The 13,339-nt window shown below is 46.8% G+C and overlaps 1 protein-coding gene across 3 annotated transcripts in view; it reads right to left on the minus strand.

Moving 5' to 3' along the window:
• TUBGCP3 (tubulin gamma complex component 3) overlaps positions 1–13,121 on the minus strand; it is a 61,356-nt gene extending 48,235 nt beyond the window's left edge. The window contains exons 1-3 of one of the 3 annotated variants that reach the window (XM_059902891.1): positions 12,901–13,121; positions 5,379–5,486; positions 2,125–2,192 (exon numbers count right to left, since the gene is read on the minus strand). In XM_059902891.1, coding sequence (XP_059758874.1) covers positions 2,125–2,192; positions 5,379–5,486; positions 12,901–12,976 — 252 coding nt within the window. In that variant the 5' untranslated portion in view covers positions 12,977–13,121. The remainder of the gene's footprint in view (positions 1–2,124; positions 2,193–5,378; positions 5,487–12,900) is intronic. The other 2 variants (XM_059902890.1, XM_059902889.1) reach the window with 2 other exon arrangements.
• Positions 13,122–13,339: the final 218 nt, after the last annotated feature.

Raw genomic sequence — 13,339 nt, forward strand, 5'->3', positions numbered from 1 at the left:
GGCCCAGGCTCACGAGAGGAGCCCCCGAGGAGACGTGCGTCTCTCAGAAACAGAGACATGTGTCCCTGCAGCGCGGCAGGAGGGGCTCACTCTTCCCTACGCTGCCTGTTCCAGGGGAAGCCAACCAGAAGCAAGGGAGCCTAGGGGCTGCAATCCACACCCGTCAGCCCCCCGGAGCCCAAAGCAGCAGAAAGGGGGAGAGAACAGAGCTGGTGGGACCACCAGAATCAACAACTCCAGCAGCACACGTTTCAGATGATTCTAAACCACTTCAGACCCTGTTGTCTTAGACTTTGAAACTGAAAGGACCTCAATTCAGACATAAAACGTTGAACGCTGTGCACACACTGAATTTTACATGTGGAAACACGTATCAGGGCCCCGTGAGCTCTGCAGGAGCATCGGGACAAGCGTTGCACGCACAGTTATTGAGACCGGCGCGCACCCCAGCCCACCCCTCCTGAGGCCCCCCGCTCCTCTCGCACAGCCCCGCACAGCCCCGCCTTCCTCCGCCCGCCCGCAGCCCCTCCTCGTCCTCAGCTCTGCCCCGCCAGCCGCGGTCCAGCTTCTGGCCCAGGACACCCTGCCCACGCCTCTGCTCCCTGACTCCCGCCTGGGGTCTAAGGACACAGTGGCAAACGGCAAAGGGCCCCTCGGACCTGCGCTGGTGCCCACGGGCACACTGCTGGAAGGCCCTGACGGGCGGGAGGGAGGACAAAACACCGACCACGGCTGTGGTTCCAAAGAAGCAGACGTTTCAGCAACAAGAAGGAACGGCTCCCGCCGCTCGCTAACACCTTGCCTCATGCTTCGGCCTCCAGCCCTAGGAAGCCGGCTACCATGTAAAACATCGCTGCTTTAGGAATAAGCATTTGGGGCTCCAAACTGAACTGTGGAAAACAGCCACTTAAATTAGAAACTCCCTAAATATGTTTTCACCTAATGGCCAGTGTTAACAGACATAACAGCTCTTACTGATGAAATCTCCCTTTGGGGATCTCAGTAAGGCTAATAAGCATCTCGGGAATGTGACATCTGATAAGCAGATCTTGGTAATTTTCAATGCACAAGTGAAGTTGTTTTTAAAAATAGAGAAAGATTAAGAAAACCAAATAATACAGCAGTTTGAAACTATCTGCCTGGAAACAACTGTACAAAAAAAGGTTCCTCTTTTTTTTTTTTGATTTTATAATTTAATGTTAGATTATATTCATATTGAAAGGTTTTTTTTTTAAATCATATCTCTTGCAAGGTCATTTCTTAACTTCATAAATATCATAAAGATGGAAAAACATACTTAAAGCAGTGAATCCAAGTAAATCCAATTGAATTAAGGAATCAAAAAGGTCAGCAAATAAGGTTAGGCTTCTCTTTAGGGGCACAACAGACGAACAAAGAGGAAGACTTGAAAGAACCACAAGTTCTACTACTGGCAGCATCGGGCACTGCTCCGTGATTTCACCATCGTGAGACTAACCGAGTATTTGCTGAGCAGAGCAGTAAACTTCTCAGGATTTCACTTTCTTCTCTGTAAGAGAAGGGAGACGGCTACCTAGCTGTCTAGCTTCCTTTATAGTCTGAACCACAAAAATCTCCCGCTAGGATTCGTTAGTTTACTGGAGTAAAGGCCAGCAGAGTCTTTTATAAAAATAACAGGTTAGAAAAACCACTCATGTGCAAGTATCAACATCCAAGCACAAAATGTTCAAATCAATTTTTTATTTATTTACTGTGACAGTAATTTACTGTAATTTATTCACAGTAACAGCAGGAATTGCACCTGATGAACAGTGAGATGCACCAACAAGCTAAGCCTCTGCTGTAGTGTGTAGACACGTCAAAGCTCCTGCTGATGTGCTTCCTCCCAGGGACGTAACTAAGACTTCGGTGACACGCTCACTGCCCAGGAAGTCTGATCGCTTTCTCACTGTAGCTTCATTCATCTTTATAAGCAATTTCACATTCAACCCAGCTAGAACCTACTTCTAACACCGAACGTCTTTGAAAAGCAAACACTATCTAGAGTTGAAAGCCACTACCCAACACAGAGAAGGTGACCACGTGCTCCCGCCACAATAACTGCCTCGCCAACGGCAGAGCAGCTTTCAGACACGTGCGTGATACCTGTGAGTGAAGTTTCCTGTGGAGTTCTGAAAATAATGCAGCATCTGCTTCTCTTCTCTGTCGGGTAACTGGAAAGTCAGAAAATGAGCATGTCAATGACACACACCGAAGTTTATTCTTATGATACTATTTCACCCACAGTAATGGATAACTCTGACGTCTGCAACGAACCTTGAGCTTAAGAATCAAAATAACTAGGCAACGTCACTTCAGCTCCATAAATTTCGTCAAGTCATTGGATCTGAGATTTGTAAAATATGGACAAAATTAGGCTGCAATCAAAGAGTTTATGTGAAAATTAGCTAAAGTAACAGAAATGATGGGATTTTTTTTAGATCCTATCTATAAATAGTAACAAACGGCCCAGTGAGGCAAAGTACCACGAGTTTAATAAAGGCCACCTGGAGGGAGGGATGGGCAGTGAAAACATCTTTGGGATCCTAACTGCAAAAGGCAATAACAAAGAAGTACCCCATTCATGACAGTGTGACTTAAAACCACACCTTCTAAGCATTTTTGTTAATATATACTGCAATGCTTCATCGTGCTTTGGTGTAAGATGTAAGAGTCAGTTACTGTTTCAAAATCGAAATCGAAACAGCTAAGGGGCTAATCTTCACCCAGGAATTCGTTCCATGCCTGTGTGTCCCCAGGGCTCACGGCCACAGCCCATTCTCTAGAAGCCAAGGGAACCAACGAGAGGCTCACTCGCCGCGCGGCTCCTTGAAGGAGGACGTGGGCCTGGGAGGAGACGCTCACCCACGTCCACCACGCTGCACGCACCACCCGTGCACGGGTGCCTCTCCAAGGAACCCCGTTACGGCCGAGAGAAAAGCACCCCCTCAGAAGCTGGCTTACGGCCTCACTGTTCTCCAAGGAACCTCTGCGTCTGTTTACCCCAGAGTAGCAGGACTGCTTTCTTAAAATCTCATCCGCCAAGCTCACTTAGTTTAAATGTTTGAATTCTTCTCTAGAAAGACAATGACTGACTCGACAGCCAATACCTTTTCATATTCATCACCTAGGAAAGGGTCCCCGTATCATGTACTGATCGTATGGCCCAGTATGTCTCGTATGGACATACCAGAGGCCGCTTCATCCTAATCAAAGCTGTACCTCCAAGTCTTCCTGTGCAGAACGGTAAAGCTCTCTTTAAAATGCATTATTACAAAATGCATTCAACAAAATGAATGCAGTTAAAAATTCAATATAATTTACTTTTACATGTTATTTCTACAGAATGGGACTAATGCTAACTCAGATATAAAAGTCACAGGACAATAAAATATAGTAAATAATACTAATAAAAATGAACACAGAATATTCACCCAAAAAATGATGTTTTATCTAATAGACGACTAAATAAAGCAAAACAAGCCTTGAGTTACAATGTACCTCACTTACCAATGTGAAAAATGAAGAAACCAATAGGTGTGAAATTTTGTCACACACGATGAGTTTTGCAATTTGTGTCAATATAAAACATACTAGCATTTTATATCTGAAGCCAGCCATATAAAATGGCAAGTTAACATTTTTGTGCTATTCCAGCGGGCAGAACTACCATACCCCAACTAATCTAATATACCAAAAACAATTACCAAATTTCAAAAATATTAAAATGTAAAAACTATGTCTAAGAATGAATGAAAGATGATAGGTCATCTTTCATAGGTCACCAGATGATAGATCACTGGTGACCACTCCATGGACCATCACTGACACCTCAACCACAGCTGGGCCACGTCAGGGCTGGGGACTCGGGCTGGGGGCCCAGGAGCAGCCGCGGACACCAGGTGATAACGGGCAGAAGAGACGCACTGTGTCTACACAGCAAGCCTCATTTCAAAGGTACAGAGACTACACAGAACAATAAACTGCACACGGTTACAGTTTTCTCCTTAAACAAAGATCCTTCAGGACCCACTCAACAACGTGGCCGCCAGTCCTGTGACTCTGAGGACAAACTGCCGTCAGCCAGTCCAAGCACGTGTAGCGCTCTCACCAGCGGGCCTGGGTCTGTACGTTCACAAAGGGCATAAAGGTCTGTTCAACGCAGTGCCTAGCAGTTGGGGTCCTCACTAATGACCTAAAGTGTAACAATCATCAGGGGTCAAGAAGCGAGCGCAATGTTCTCAGGTTCAGTTTTACAGACAAGAAAGGAAAATGAGTCTTCACACTATGATAAACAGTCCGTCCCCCCACCTTACACGGTACCTACGTGCCAGGGAACCCCAAGATCGGAATCACGCCAGTCCTGCGCTGCTCAGCGAACCGCCCCCAGACCCAGCCACTCACACGCCAGGGTCCCAACCCTAACCGCAACCGCCACTTCCCAGCTCGGGTACCCAGCTCTGCAACAGGACGTCCACACAGAGCCCCGGCCAAACAGTTAATAAGGCAACAGCTGAGGTGGGAAACGGTGCCATGAGGAACTACCGTCGAGAAGGTGGCATTACCACTTGCGACAGCCCGTTTCACCTGGGCGGGTTAAGAGCCGGGCCCGCAGGGAGAACGCACCTGCTTTCTCGGGTGCCAGGCTGCTGCTTAGGTGGCTGGGGCCAGGCTCTTGAGTCTGGAGAACTGTGAGGAAAGGGGACCCGGTCCCTGGAGAAGAACCACCCTCCGACCGGGACGGGGCAGCTCTCACAAGCGGGTCCTGGTGCTCAGAGCCCCCCCTTCAGATGCTCCGGGGACGCACAGTCGGACAACCATCCCTAACCGGGGGCTACTACGTGGAGAGCTTCCTTCTCTAAGGTAACACTGTGTATGAAAGCTTTCAGGACCATCTCAGAATTACAACATTCAACGGCAAGCTCTAAAGTACTGCAAGTTGACTCACTGAGTTGTTTTAACTGCCAAGATAATACCCTCTGTTATCTGGTCAAAGGGTGCATAAGATTAAACACTTCGAATCACAAGATAAGCAGCAAGTTATATGAAGTCCTTTTATCTTCCTCACATTCTTAACCCACATTATGTTGTTATAACAGTATTTAAAACAACCCCCTTCCACTATGTTCTTGTCCTTATTTTTAATATATATTTTTATATATTTGTAATAGTACCTATAATTAAAATGTGCTTCGGAACTACATATATACGTACACATACAAAGAAATACATACATATGTAAGGAAAGACACAAGTATATATCTGTGTGTGTGTGTGTGTGTGTGTGTGTGTGTGTATAAACTTAAGCTTTGACAAGTTTAAGAATGCAACACATGATAACACTTAAGAAAAATACATACGTTCTTTCTTGATTTTTTCAGCTACTAGAAATTCATCTCTTTCAACAGTTGGGGCAAAGTTGCTGCCAATAACTCGCACGGCATACTGGAACTGCTGGGCCACATCGGCTGAAAGGTAAATAAAAGGATGCAACTTATCACCATCACGTTACGTCGCAATCCCCCGAGGCTTCCAGTTCAACACGGTGCACTGGGCAGGTGCATCTACTGTCCACCTTCCCCAGGGCTTAACTGAGAGGACGGAAGAGCCACAAAGAGGCAGGATGAACGACTACATGAGCAGAATGACAGTTTTACAGACAAAGAGAGGGAGACAACAACAGAAAGTCTGAAAACTCCTAGGAGACAGAAAACAGATTGGACTGATAAACCTAAGAAAAGGAGCAGGAAAAGTGCCAGCGCAACCATGGCACCTGCTCAGCAGAGCCCACAAGGAGCGCCAAGGCTCACGTGCGCACACACGCCGGGAGTGGCCACGAGCAACCAAAACGGGCAATAACTTATGAACCATGTGTGCACTTCCAGGTAAAGAGGATGGCTTAAACACAGACATGCGCCTCCACGCCCTTCAAAAACCCCACTAAACTGAGAAAAGGGGATCTTTTTTTTTTAAGGCATAAACCTACAAGAGCAAAGAAAACAAGGCAGATCAGTAAACCCTGCTGACTCGACTTCTACAAGTGTGTCCCACTACGATCACTCCATAGCCACTAGCCCATCTCAACAAGTCTCCTGAGTAGCTGGTGACCTACTCCTCCTTTTGCCCCTGGAGTAAATGACCCACACGCAGTCAGGCTGATCCTGAGGAAGGCCTACAACACTGGGCCCCTTGCCACCTGCCCCTTGCTCTCCTGGCCCAGCTCACGACACACCAGCCATGCTCCGCGGTCCTGCCCTTCCTTGAGGGCGCCTCACTCACGTCCAGCTGAGAACCCTGACACACCCTCCCCCCCCAGCTCCTCAGACCGCCTTCCCACCTCCAGCACATGTACACACGCACACACGTACACACACACGCACATGCGGAGTCTTCCTTAAACACCACTGCACCACAACACAGAAGGTGAGTGTATACACGGGGGAAAGGAGCAAAAAGAAGTAACTCAAACTGTTTCTGTGGAGTCACAGGATTAGAGGGGAGATATTCTTCCTTATGTTTTCCCACACTTTAAAAATTTTCTACACCAACTATACATTAATTTTATAAACATTAAGTGTCACTGAACATCTCTTATTTAAAAGGAGTGCTTGTATAACTATTTTAGTTAAAAATTATTTTTAGATTACCACAATCCTGAGTTCTACAAACAACAGTTCGTTAACAACATACCCAAGGACGTCACACAAAAATCCCCATTCTAAAAGTTTCATAAACTTTTGAATTTTCTCCTGCCCAAAATGCAAACCTCCTCAGTACCAGACACACTCTCTTCGTCCTTGTCTTCACACCTTCTCCACACCTCTGTGTGTCTGTCGCATTCCTCCCGCCTCTGCAGCCACATTGCAGTTTCCCTATCTGCCTGCCAGCCAAATTTCCAGTCTATCTTTCTTGTGGATGATAAAATATCTGAAAAACCCATCAGCTATTTCTTAAACCAGATCTACCTATCCTGTGCTGCAAAGGTAGATGCATAGAATGCAGACTATGAAAGAAATTAGCAGAGGCCGTTATTCCTTCTTTAATAATGACTATCATCAATATGATATCAATAATGACTATCAATAATGACCATCATTTAATAATGACTATCATCAATATGATATCAATAATGACTATCAATAATGACCATCATTTAATAATGACTATCATCAAAGATTAAAATGCAAAATATCAAGCAACGTCAACTATAAATTTCTCCTTTAACACTCCCAAAACATCATTCAATTTTTAAAGTAAACTCAATCAGTAATTCAATGAATAATTCCAAAGTACCTACTACATGCCAAACAGTACAGGCCCTAAGAATAGAAGAGACAAGAAATAGTGGCTAACAAGGCAGCCTTAGTGAGAATACAAAAAAATGAGGCAAATAATACACAAGGTAATCAGACTGTGACAAGAGCTACTGAGAAATAAGCAGGACATTACAATGGCAAATAACAGGGAAGACTTCATGAAACACGCTGGTTGAGCAAGGCCTCTCTGAGGAAGCGACCTCTGAGACGGGTAGGAGCCTGCCAGGTGACAAGCCAGAGAACCAGGTGGAAAGGACACAGTAGTGGGATTCACAGGGCTACTCAGGACACTGTTCCTCAAAGGAGGCCAATGACACTGGATTCTAAAAGCCAAATCATCAAAGCCAAACTCATTCCACCAAGAGTCCCAGACAAGGAGGTCCACACGGCAGCTCTGTGAGGATCTGGCTTAACCCAAGACTAAAAATAGGAGCATTCAAATTTTTGGCCACAAAGTACCAGAGTACTCTCGCCTCCAATCTGCTCTGGGCATGTGCGAGGCGTGGGCGGTTGGTTATCAGGAGCGGGGAGGGGGAGACCCCCCGCCAAGACTCTGAGGACATTTCTCTGAGAAGAAATGGCACCAGTGAATTCAAGGATTTACTGTCTGACGAGGGCCAGAGGGCCGCTGCGCGCTGCTGACACACGCTTTCCCGCAAGCAGGTGAGAGCCCAGCCCGCAGGCGGGGCCGCGCCTCTCCCGCCGCTACTCAGCACAGAGACACAGCAGCGGGAGGGAGTGAGTTCAAGGCAAGAGGCTCCGGAATCAGAGCCCTGGGCGCCCGTCGGGGCCCTGCACGTCACCAGCCGGACGACGGCGAGCCAGCTACTTCACCTCTCCAGGTCTCAGGGGCCTCACCTATAAAATGAGGTCACTAATAACCACTGCAACCTCCCAGAGGGTAAGCAGGGTATCTGGCACATAGCAAGGACTCAACAAACGTTAGCTATCTTTATTACTATCAACCCGAAAATGTCATTTAAATGTACATTGTGTCTAGCATAGCCATCAAAATTACAACTCAACAGAGCACCCCTAGTTTTTAACCTCAAGCAAGATAATGTGGTCTTCATCCTGTAGCTTACAGACAGGGAACAAAATCAGCCTTCAACAGATCTGATTAAACTGTTTTCTAGAAATGACCCTCTGGCTGCAGGGTGGGAGAGAAACTGGGAGGGGGTGCAAAGCCAGGGCCAGCGACACCGTGGGACCACAGGATCTCAACCTGACACACGAAGGCCCAGAGAGCACGCAGGTGTGGGCCCAAGAGGTTTCAGATGGAAGACAGCTGCCTCTGCATCCCAGAAGGGTTTTCATCCACACGGTCAGGTAAGAGACAACCACTGAACTTCAAGGTGCACAAAAATAAGCGAGTCCCCAGGAATTACAAAAACTCTACAGGCGTGTGCTTCCCAGAGTTTCAGAAAGTGACCGAGGACAAACTGTCCAAGTCGTAAGTTTCTGCCTTCCTGCACCTCCTCTACCTGTGGGCTTGTGCACACGTGGCACTGCTTTCGTAAAGGACAGGCCAACAGGTCAGTAACCTGAACCAGCAATCCCCACCCCAGACACAGGTCAGAATGACTGTGTTCCAGACGCCAAGCTCCAACAGACACCGCCAGGACCAGTATCTCTGGAGATGGGGCCCACAATATTAGTTGTGAATAAGTGCCACATTTAGAGAATTCAAAATGAAAAGACGTAACACTGCATACAGTAAAAAGTCTTCCCCCTCCACTACTGTCTGGCCACCAGCTCCTCTCCCCAAAGCAGCCAGTGTTATCAGGTTCTCGTGAGATCACAGATGACTCTGATCACAGCACTAGTTGAAAAGCAATGCTCTAAAACAAAAACAAAATAAAAATCATTGCTCTAGTTTGTGGTTCTCAAACTTTTTGGTCTCAAGCCCCCTTAACACTTTTAAGATTGAGGACCCCTAAAAGTTTTTTATTTATGTGGGTTACATCAATCTATATTTACTGTATTAGAAACATAAACCATGATCATTTTTAAATACTAATTCATTTTAAAACAGCAATAATAAACCCATTAGGTACAATTTTCAAATGAAGCCTAAACCTTTAAAATTTCAATATACACATTAATAAACATTTAGTGTACATTTTAACATACACATAATAAGTTTTTTTTTCCCCACATAATATGTTTTGATGTATATTTAATATACATTGATTTTCCCAAGGTAAAGACTACACTTTCTTTGGAACTTCATCAAGAACTCTTCACAATTTTCAAAAATCATAAAACCCACAGCAACACCACTTGTGGTCCACAAACCACCAAGACAACATCCTTTCCCTGCCTGCACCATGGCTCACGCTGCCCTCACATGGCCGTTCCCAGTCAGGGCCATCGTCTGACCTCAGTATGTGGGCTACTGTAGTCCTACCTAATCATTTGTGCTAAAACACTTACCTAACAAAAAACTCCTGTATTTCTTCTTAATCTCTAGTTAGAAAGAGGATTACAAAGTATGAAAAGGAATGTTGCCTCTGGCAGAGTGGCAACACTATAACATCAAGTACACTGTTTCCAAAGACAGAAATAATGACTATCCAAATACATAATAATAAGTAAAATGTTCTCCAGGAGAGGCTCAAGGATGTGGAGAGAGTTCTCCACTCAATAACTGGCACTGTGTGTTTCAAACAAATTCACAAGTGTTATAAGCTGGAAAAGGTGGGAAATAATGGTTATACTAACTTTATAAAAGTGTCAAGCATCATTATAGCTAGGTGCTTTGCTTCTGAAGGCCCCTTGAAGCTAACTACAAATTAAAAAAAAAACTTTATGAAAAATTAATTCATATGAAATTCACATTAAAAGTAACAAGTATCTATTATGCCTCAATTTCACAGTATTAAAAAAGCAATATATTATAAAAGCATAAGGCCAATTGTTTGTAACGTCACTAGAAAATGTAGTTAATCAAATGTTCTACTAAGTTAACAGATAAAATACCCACCAATGAAAAGAAATTTTTTTAAAATCTCAAACACTGTAAAGGCAGCAATAACATTGCTCCTTTGTTCACTAAGGAAGAATAAATTAAAACAGAACAAGGCAAGCTATTAAAGACATATATTCTTTGGTAAGTAGCAGCATAATTTGGAATTATGAATACAACTGTTTGGCAATCCTAGCTGTCCAGAACAGAACAGAGCATCGTTTTAGTGGATTTTATGATATATTTTACTCTGAGAGGACCCCTCAGGATCTCACAGACAGCTTATTTACTTTTTTTTTCCTTCCAGTTTTATTGAGATATAACTGATATACATCACTGTATAAGTTTAAGGTGTACAGGAGCCAATTTACTCTTAATTTAGACACAATTCTACATGGAGCGAGAGGATGGTGCAGAACTTTCTGAAAAGTTTTTCAACCTCCTGGAATGGGTGAAACTAAGTCAATCAAAAGGAGCCTCAAATGTTAAAAAAAAATTTGAGAAACATGATGACACCTCGCAATGAATGAATGGTCTTCAAATTCTAGTTGTGACAATGGAAACGGATGAATGTGTGGTTTATCCCTGGAGGAAAACTGAGGGCCCACAGATGTAATGCAAACCCTGACTTTAACATGAGTGAATCATGACCAACCATCTCAGTTCCCTGGTGTCTCCTATGATCAGGAACGTCAAATCAGAAAGGCAACTCAGACACACACAGAAGAGCTGGAGATAAAAACAAAACAGCCAGGCCTGCCCTCCTCAAGACCTTGGCCCAGGTGTGCCAGGGCCCCTCTCTCTCTCCACCCAGGTCTCTATTTAGGTATCCTCAGCTTTCCCTCAATATCCCTTTACCCTGGGCTTCCCTGGTGGCGCAGTGCTTAAGAATCCGCCTGCCAATGCAGGGGACACGGGTTCGACCCCTGGTCCGGGAAGATCCCACATGCCGTGGATCAACTAAGCCCATGCACCACAACTACTAAGCCTGTGCTCTAGAGCCCACAAGCCACAACTACTGAGCCCGCTGAAGCCCATGAGCCACAACTACTGAGCCTGCACTCTAGAGCCCGTGAGCCACAACTACTGAGCCCGCGAGCCACAACTACTGAGCCCGCGTGCTGCAACTACTGAAGCCCACGTGCCACAACTACTGTAGCCCGTGCACCTAGAGCCCGTGCTCTGCAACAAGAGAAGCCACTGCCATGAGAAGCCCATGCACCGTAACAAAGAGTAGCCCCTCTTTTAGCAATGAAGACCCAACGCAGCCAAAAATAAATTAATTTTTAAAAAAAGATTAAATCTAGTCTAATAACTTGTAAATTAAAAAAAAAATCCCTTTACCCTTTTATTTTTCATCACAGCACCACTAAACATTATAAGTTTACTGTTTTTTTTAAATAAGTAACGTTTCTTCCACTCTAACAATAAGAGAAAATCTTCTTGTCTTTAATTTTTATTTATTTATTTATTTATTTAACTTTTTGGCTGCGCCGCATGGTGGGATCTTAGTTTCCCCGACCAGGGATCAAACTTGCGCCCCTGCATTGGAAGCATGAGTCTTAACCACTGGACCGCCAGGGAAGCCTCTAAGTTTACTGATTTTATCACATATCCTCCACTAGAATGTAGCATCTATGAGAGGAATTACCTGTCTCTCTACCTCTGCATCACCAGCGCCTAGCACAGTGCCTGGAGGTGGGGGGAGCCCAAAGATTTCTTAGATGAACAAAGGAAAAGAGTGAAACTTCATAAACTGGAGCAAGAACCGTGTAAAGTCAGTGTCATTTAACAAACTGACCAAAGAAAACTCATCTTTTTGCTCCTAAGACCATCAAATAAATTATGTACGCTAATTGTCCAGAATCATGAAAGGTCAAAATGCAGTCTCAATTCTTTAATTTTGTCTTAAGTCTTCCTGTAAAAACTGCACACTTCCTTTCCCACATTATGGTGCTCAAGGAATAAGGAACCCAGTTGCTTCAATTACCCAAAAGATCCCTTCGTAGCGCACCCCCTCTTCCCCCCTCCCTCCCGCCAAAACAAACATCGAGAGACGACAAACTGTGCCGTATTTTACGGTTCCAGGACTACACAATGGCTTGACCTACTGCACGGGACTGATCTGGTAGCAGGACTCGCCATGTGAACCCTGCAGAAATGGTTTTACATGAAAAGCAACCCTCAGCCCTTCATCGAAGGAAAACGTGGCAGGTAACCGTCATAGGCACCTTCGCATCATCCTCAAATCCGCTCCTTTGCTAACGTTAAGGGGAAACTGTGTGGCTCCACCACCCGGACCCCCTCCGCGGCGTCGCCCCCGCGCAGTCACGGGCGTGTGACCCGGGCCAGCCCGCCGCGCTCTCCATCCGGATAAGCGCGGGAGCGCCCGCCCGGCCCTGCGGCCGGAGGAGGCGGACGCGCGGCGGCTGACCGTCCTCCGGGCTGCACCCCGGCACCGCGCCGGGCAGCGGTGACTCAGCCGCCCCGGGACCGGCCTCCTTCCCCCGCCCCGGGGGCTGCAGCGCCCGCAGGCCCGCCAGCCCCGACCCCGCCAGCCCCGGGGACGCCTCCCAGCCGCCCGGCCAGCCCCGCTACCTTCACTCCTGCCCAGGATCCGGCAGCACAGGTTCTGCAGCAGGACGTTCGGCGACTTCTGGTCCGGGGTCGCCATCCTAGCCCGGGGCTGCCCGCGGGGGCCCCGCGGAGCCCCTGGCGCTCGCCTGCCCCGCCCCGAGCCCGGCGTGCTCCGGAGGCCCGGCCGCCCCCGTCCGCCCCGCGCCCCGAGAGCTCCCGGGTTCCCCACAGGCTAAGGGCCCGCGGGCAGCGCCGGCAAGAAGGGCGCCATTTTGACGGAACCCGCCGAAACGCGGGCCCCTCCCACAATGCCCCGCTTCTTCCGGGCGCTCGGGGCCGCTGGTGCGCCGGCTTAAGGGTTCCTCCCGACAACTGCGGCCCAGCCAGGAAAGTTCCGGCACCAGGCGCCCCAGCCGCTGCTGCTCGCGGTGCTCAGACCCACAAACGTGCCCAGGTGTCC

The sequence above is a fragment of the Balaenoptera ricei genome, chromosome 18 (genome assembly GCF_028023285.1).
Source record: "Balaenoptera ricei isolate mBalRic1 chromosome 18, mBalRic1.hap2, whole genome shotgun sequence".
Lineage (NCBI taxonomy): Eukaryota > Metazoa > Chordata > Mammalia > Artiodactyla > Balaenopteridae > Balaenoptera > Balaenoptera ricei.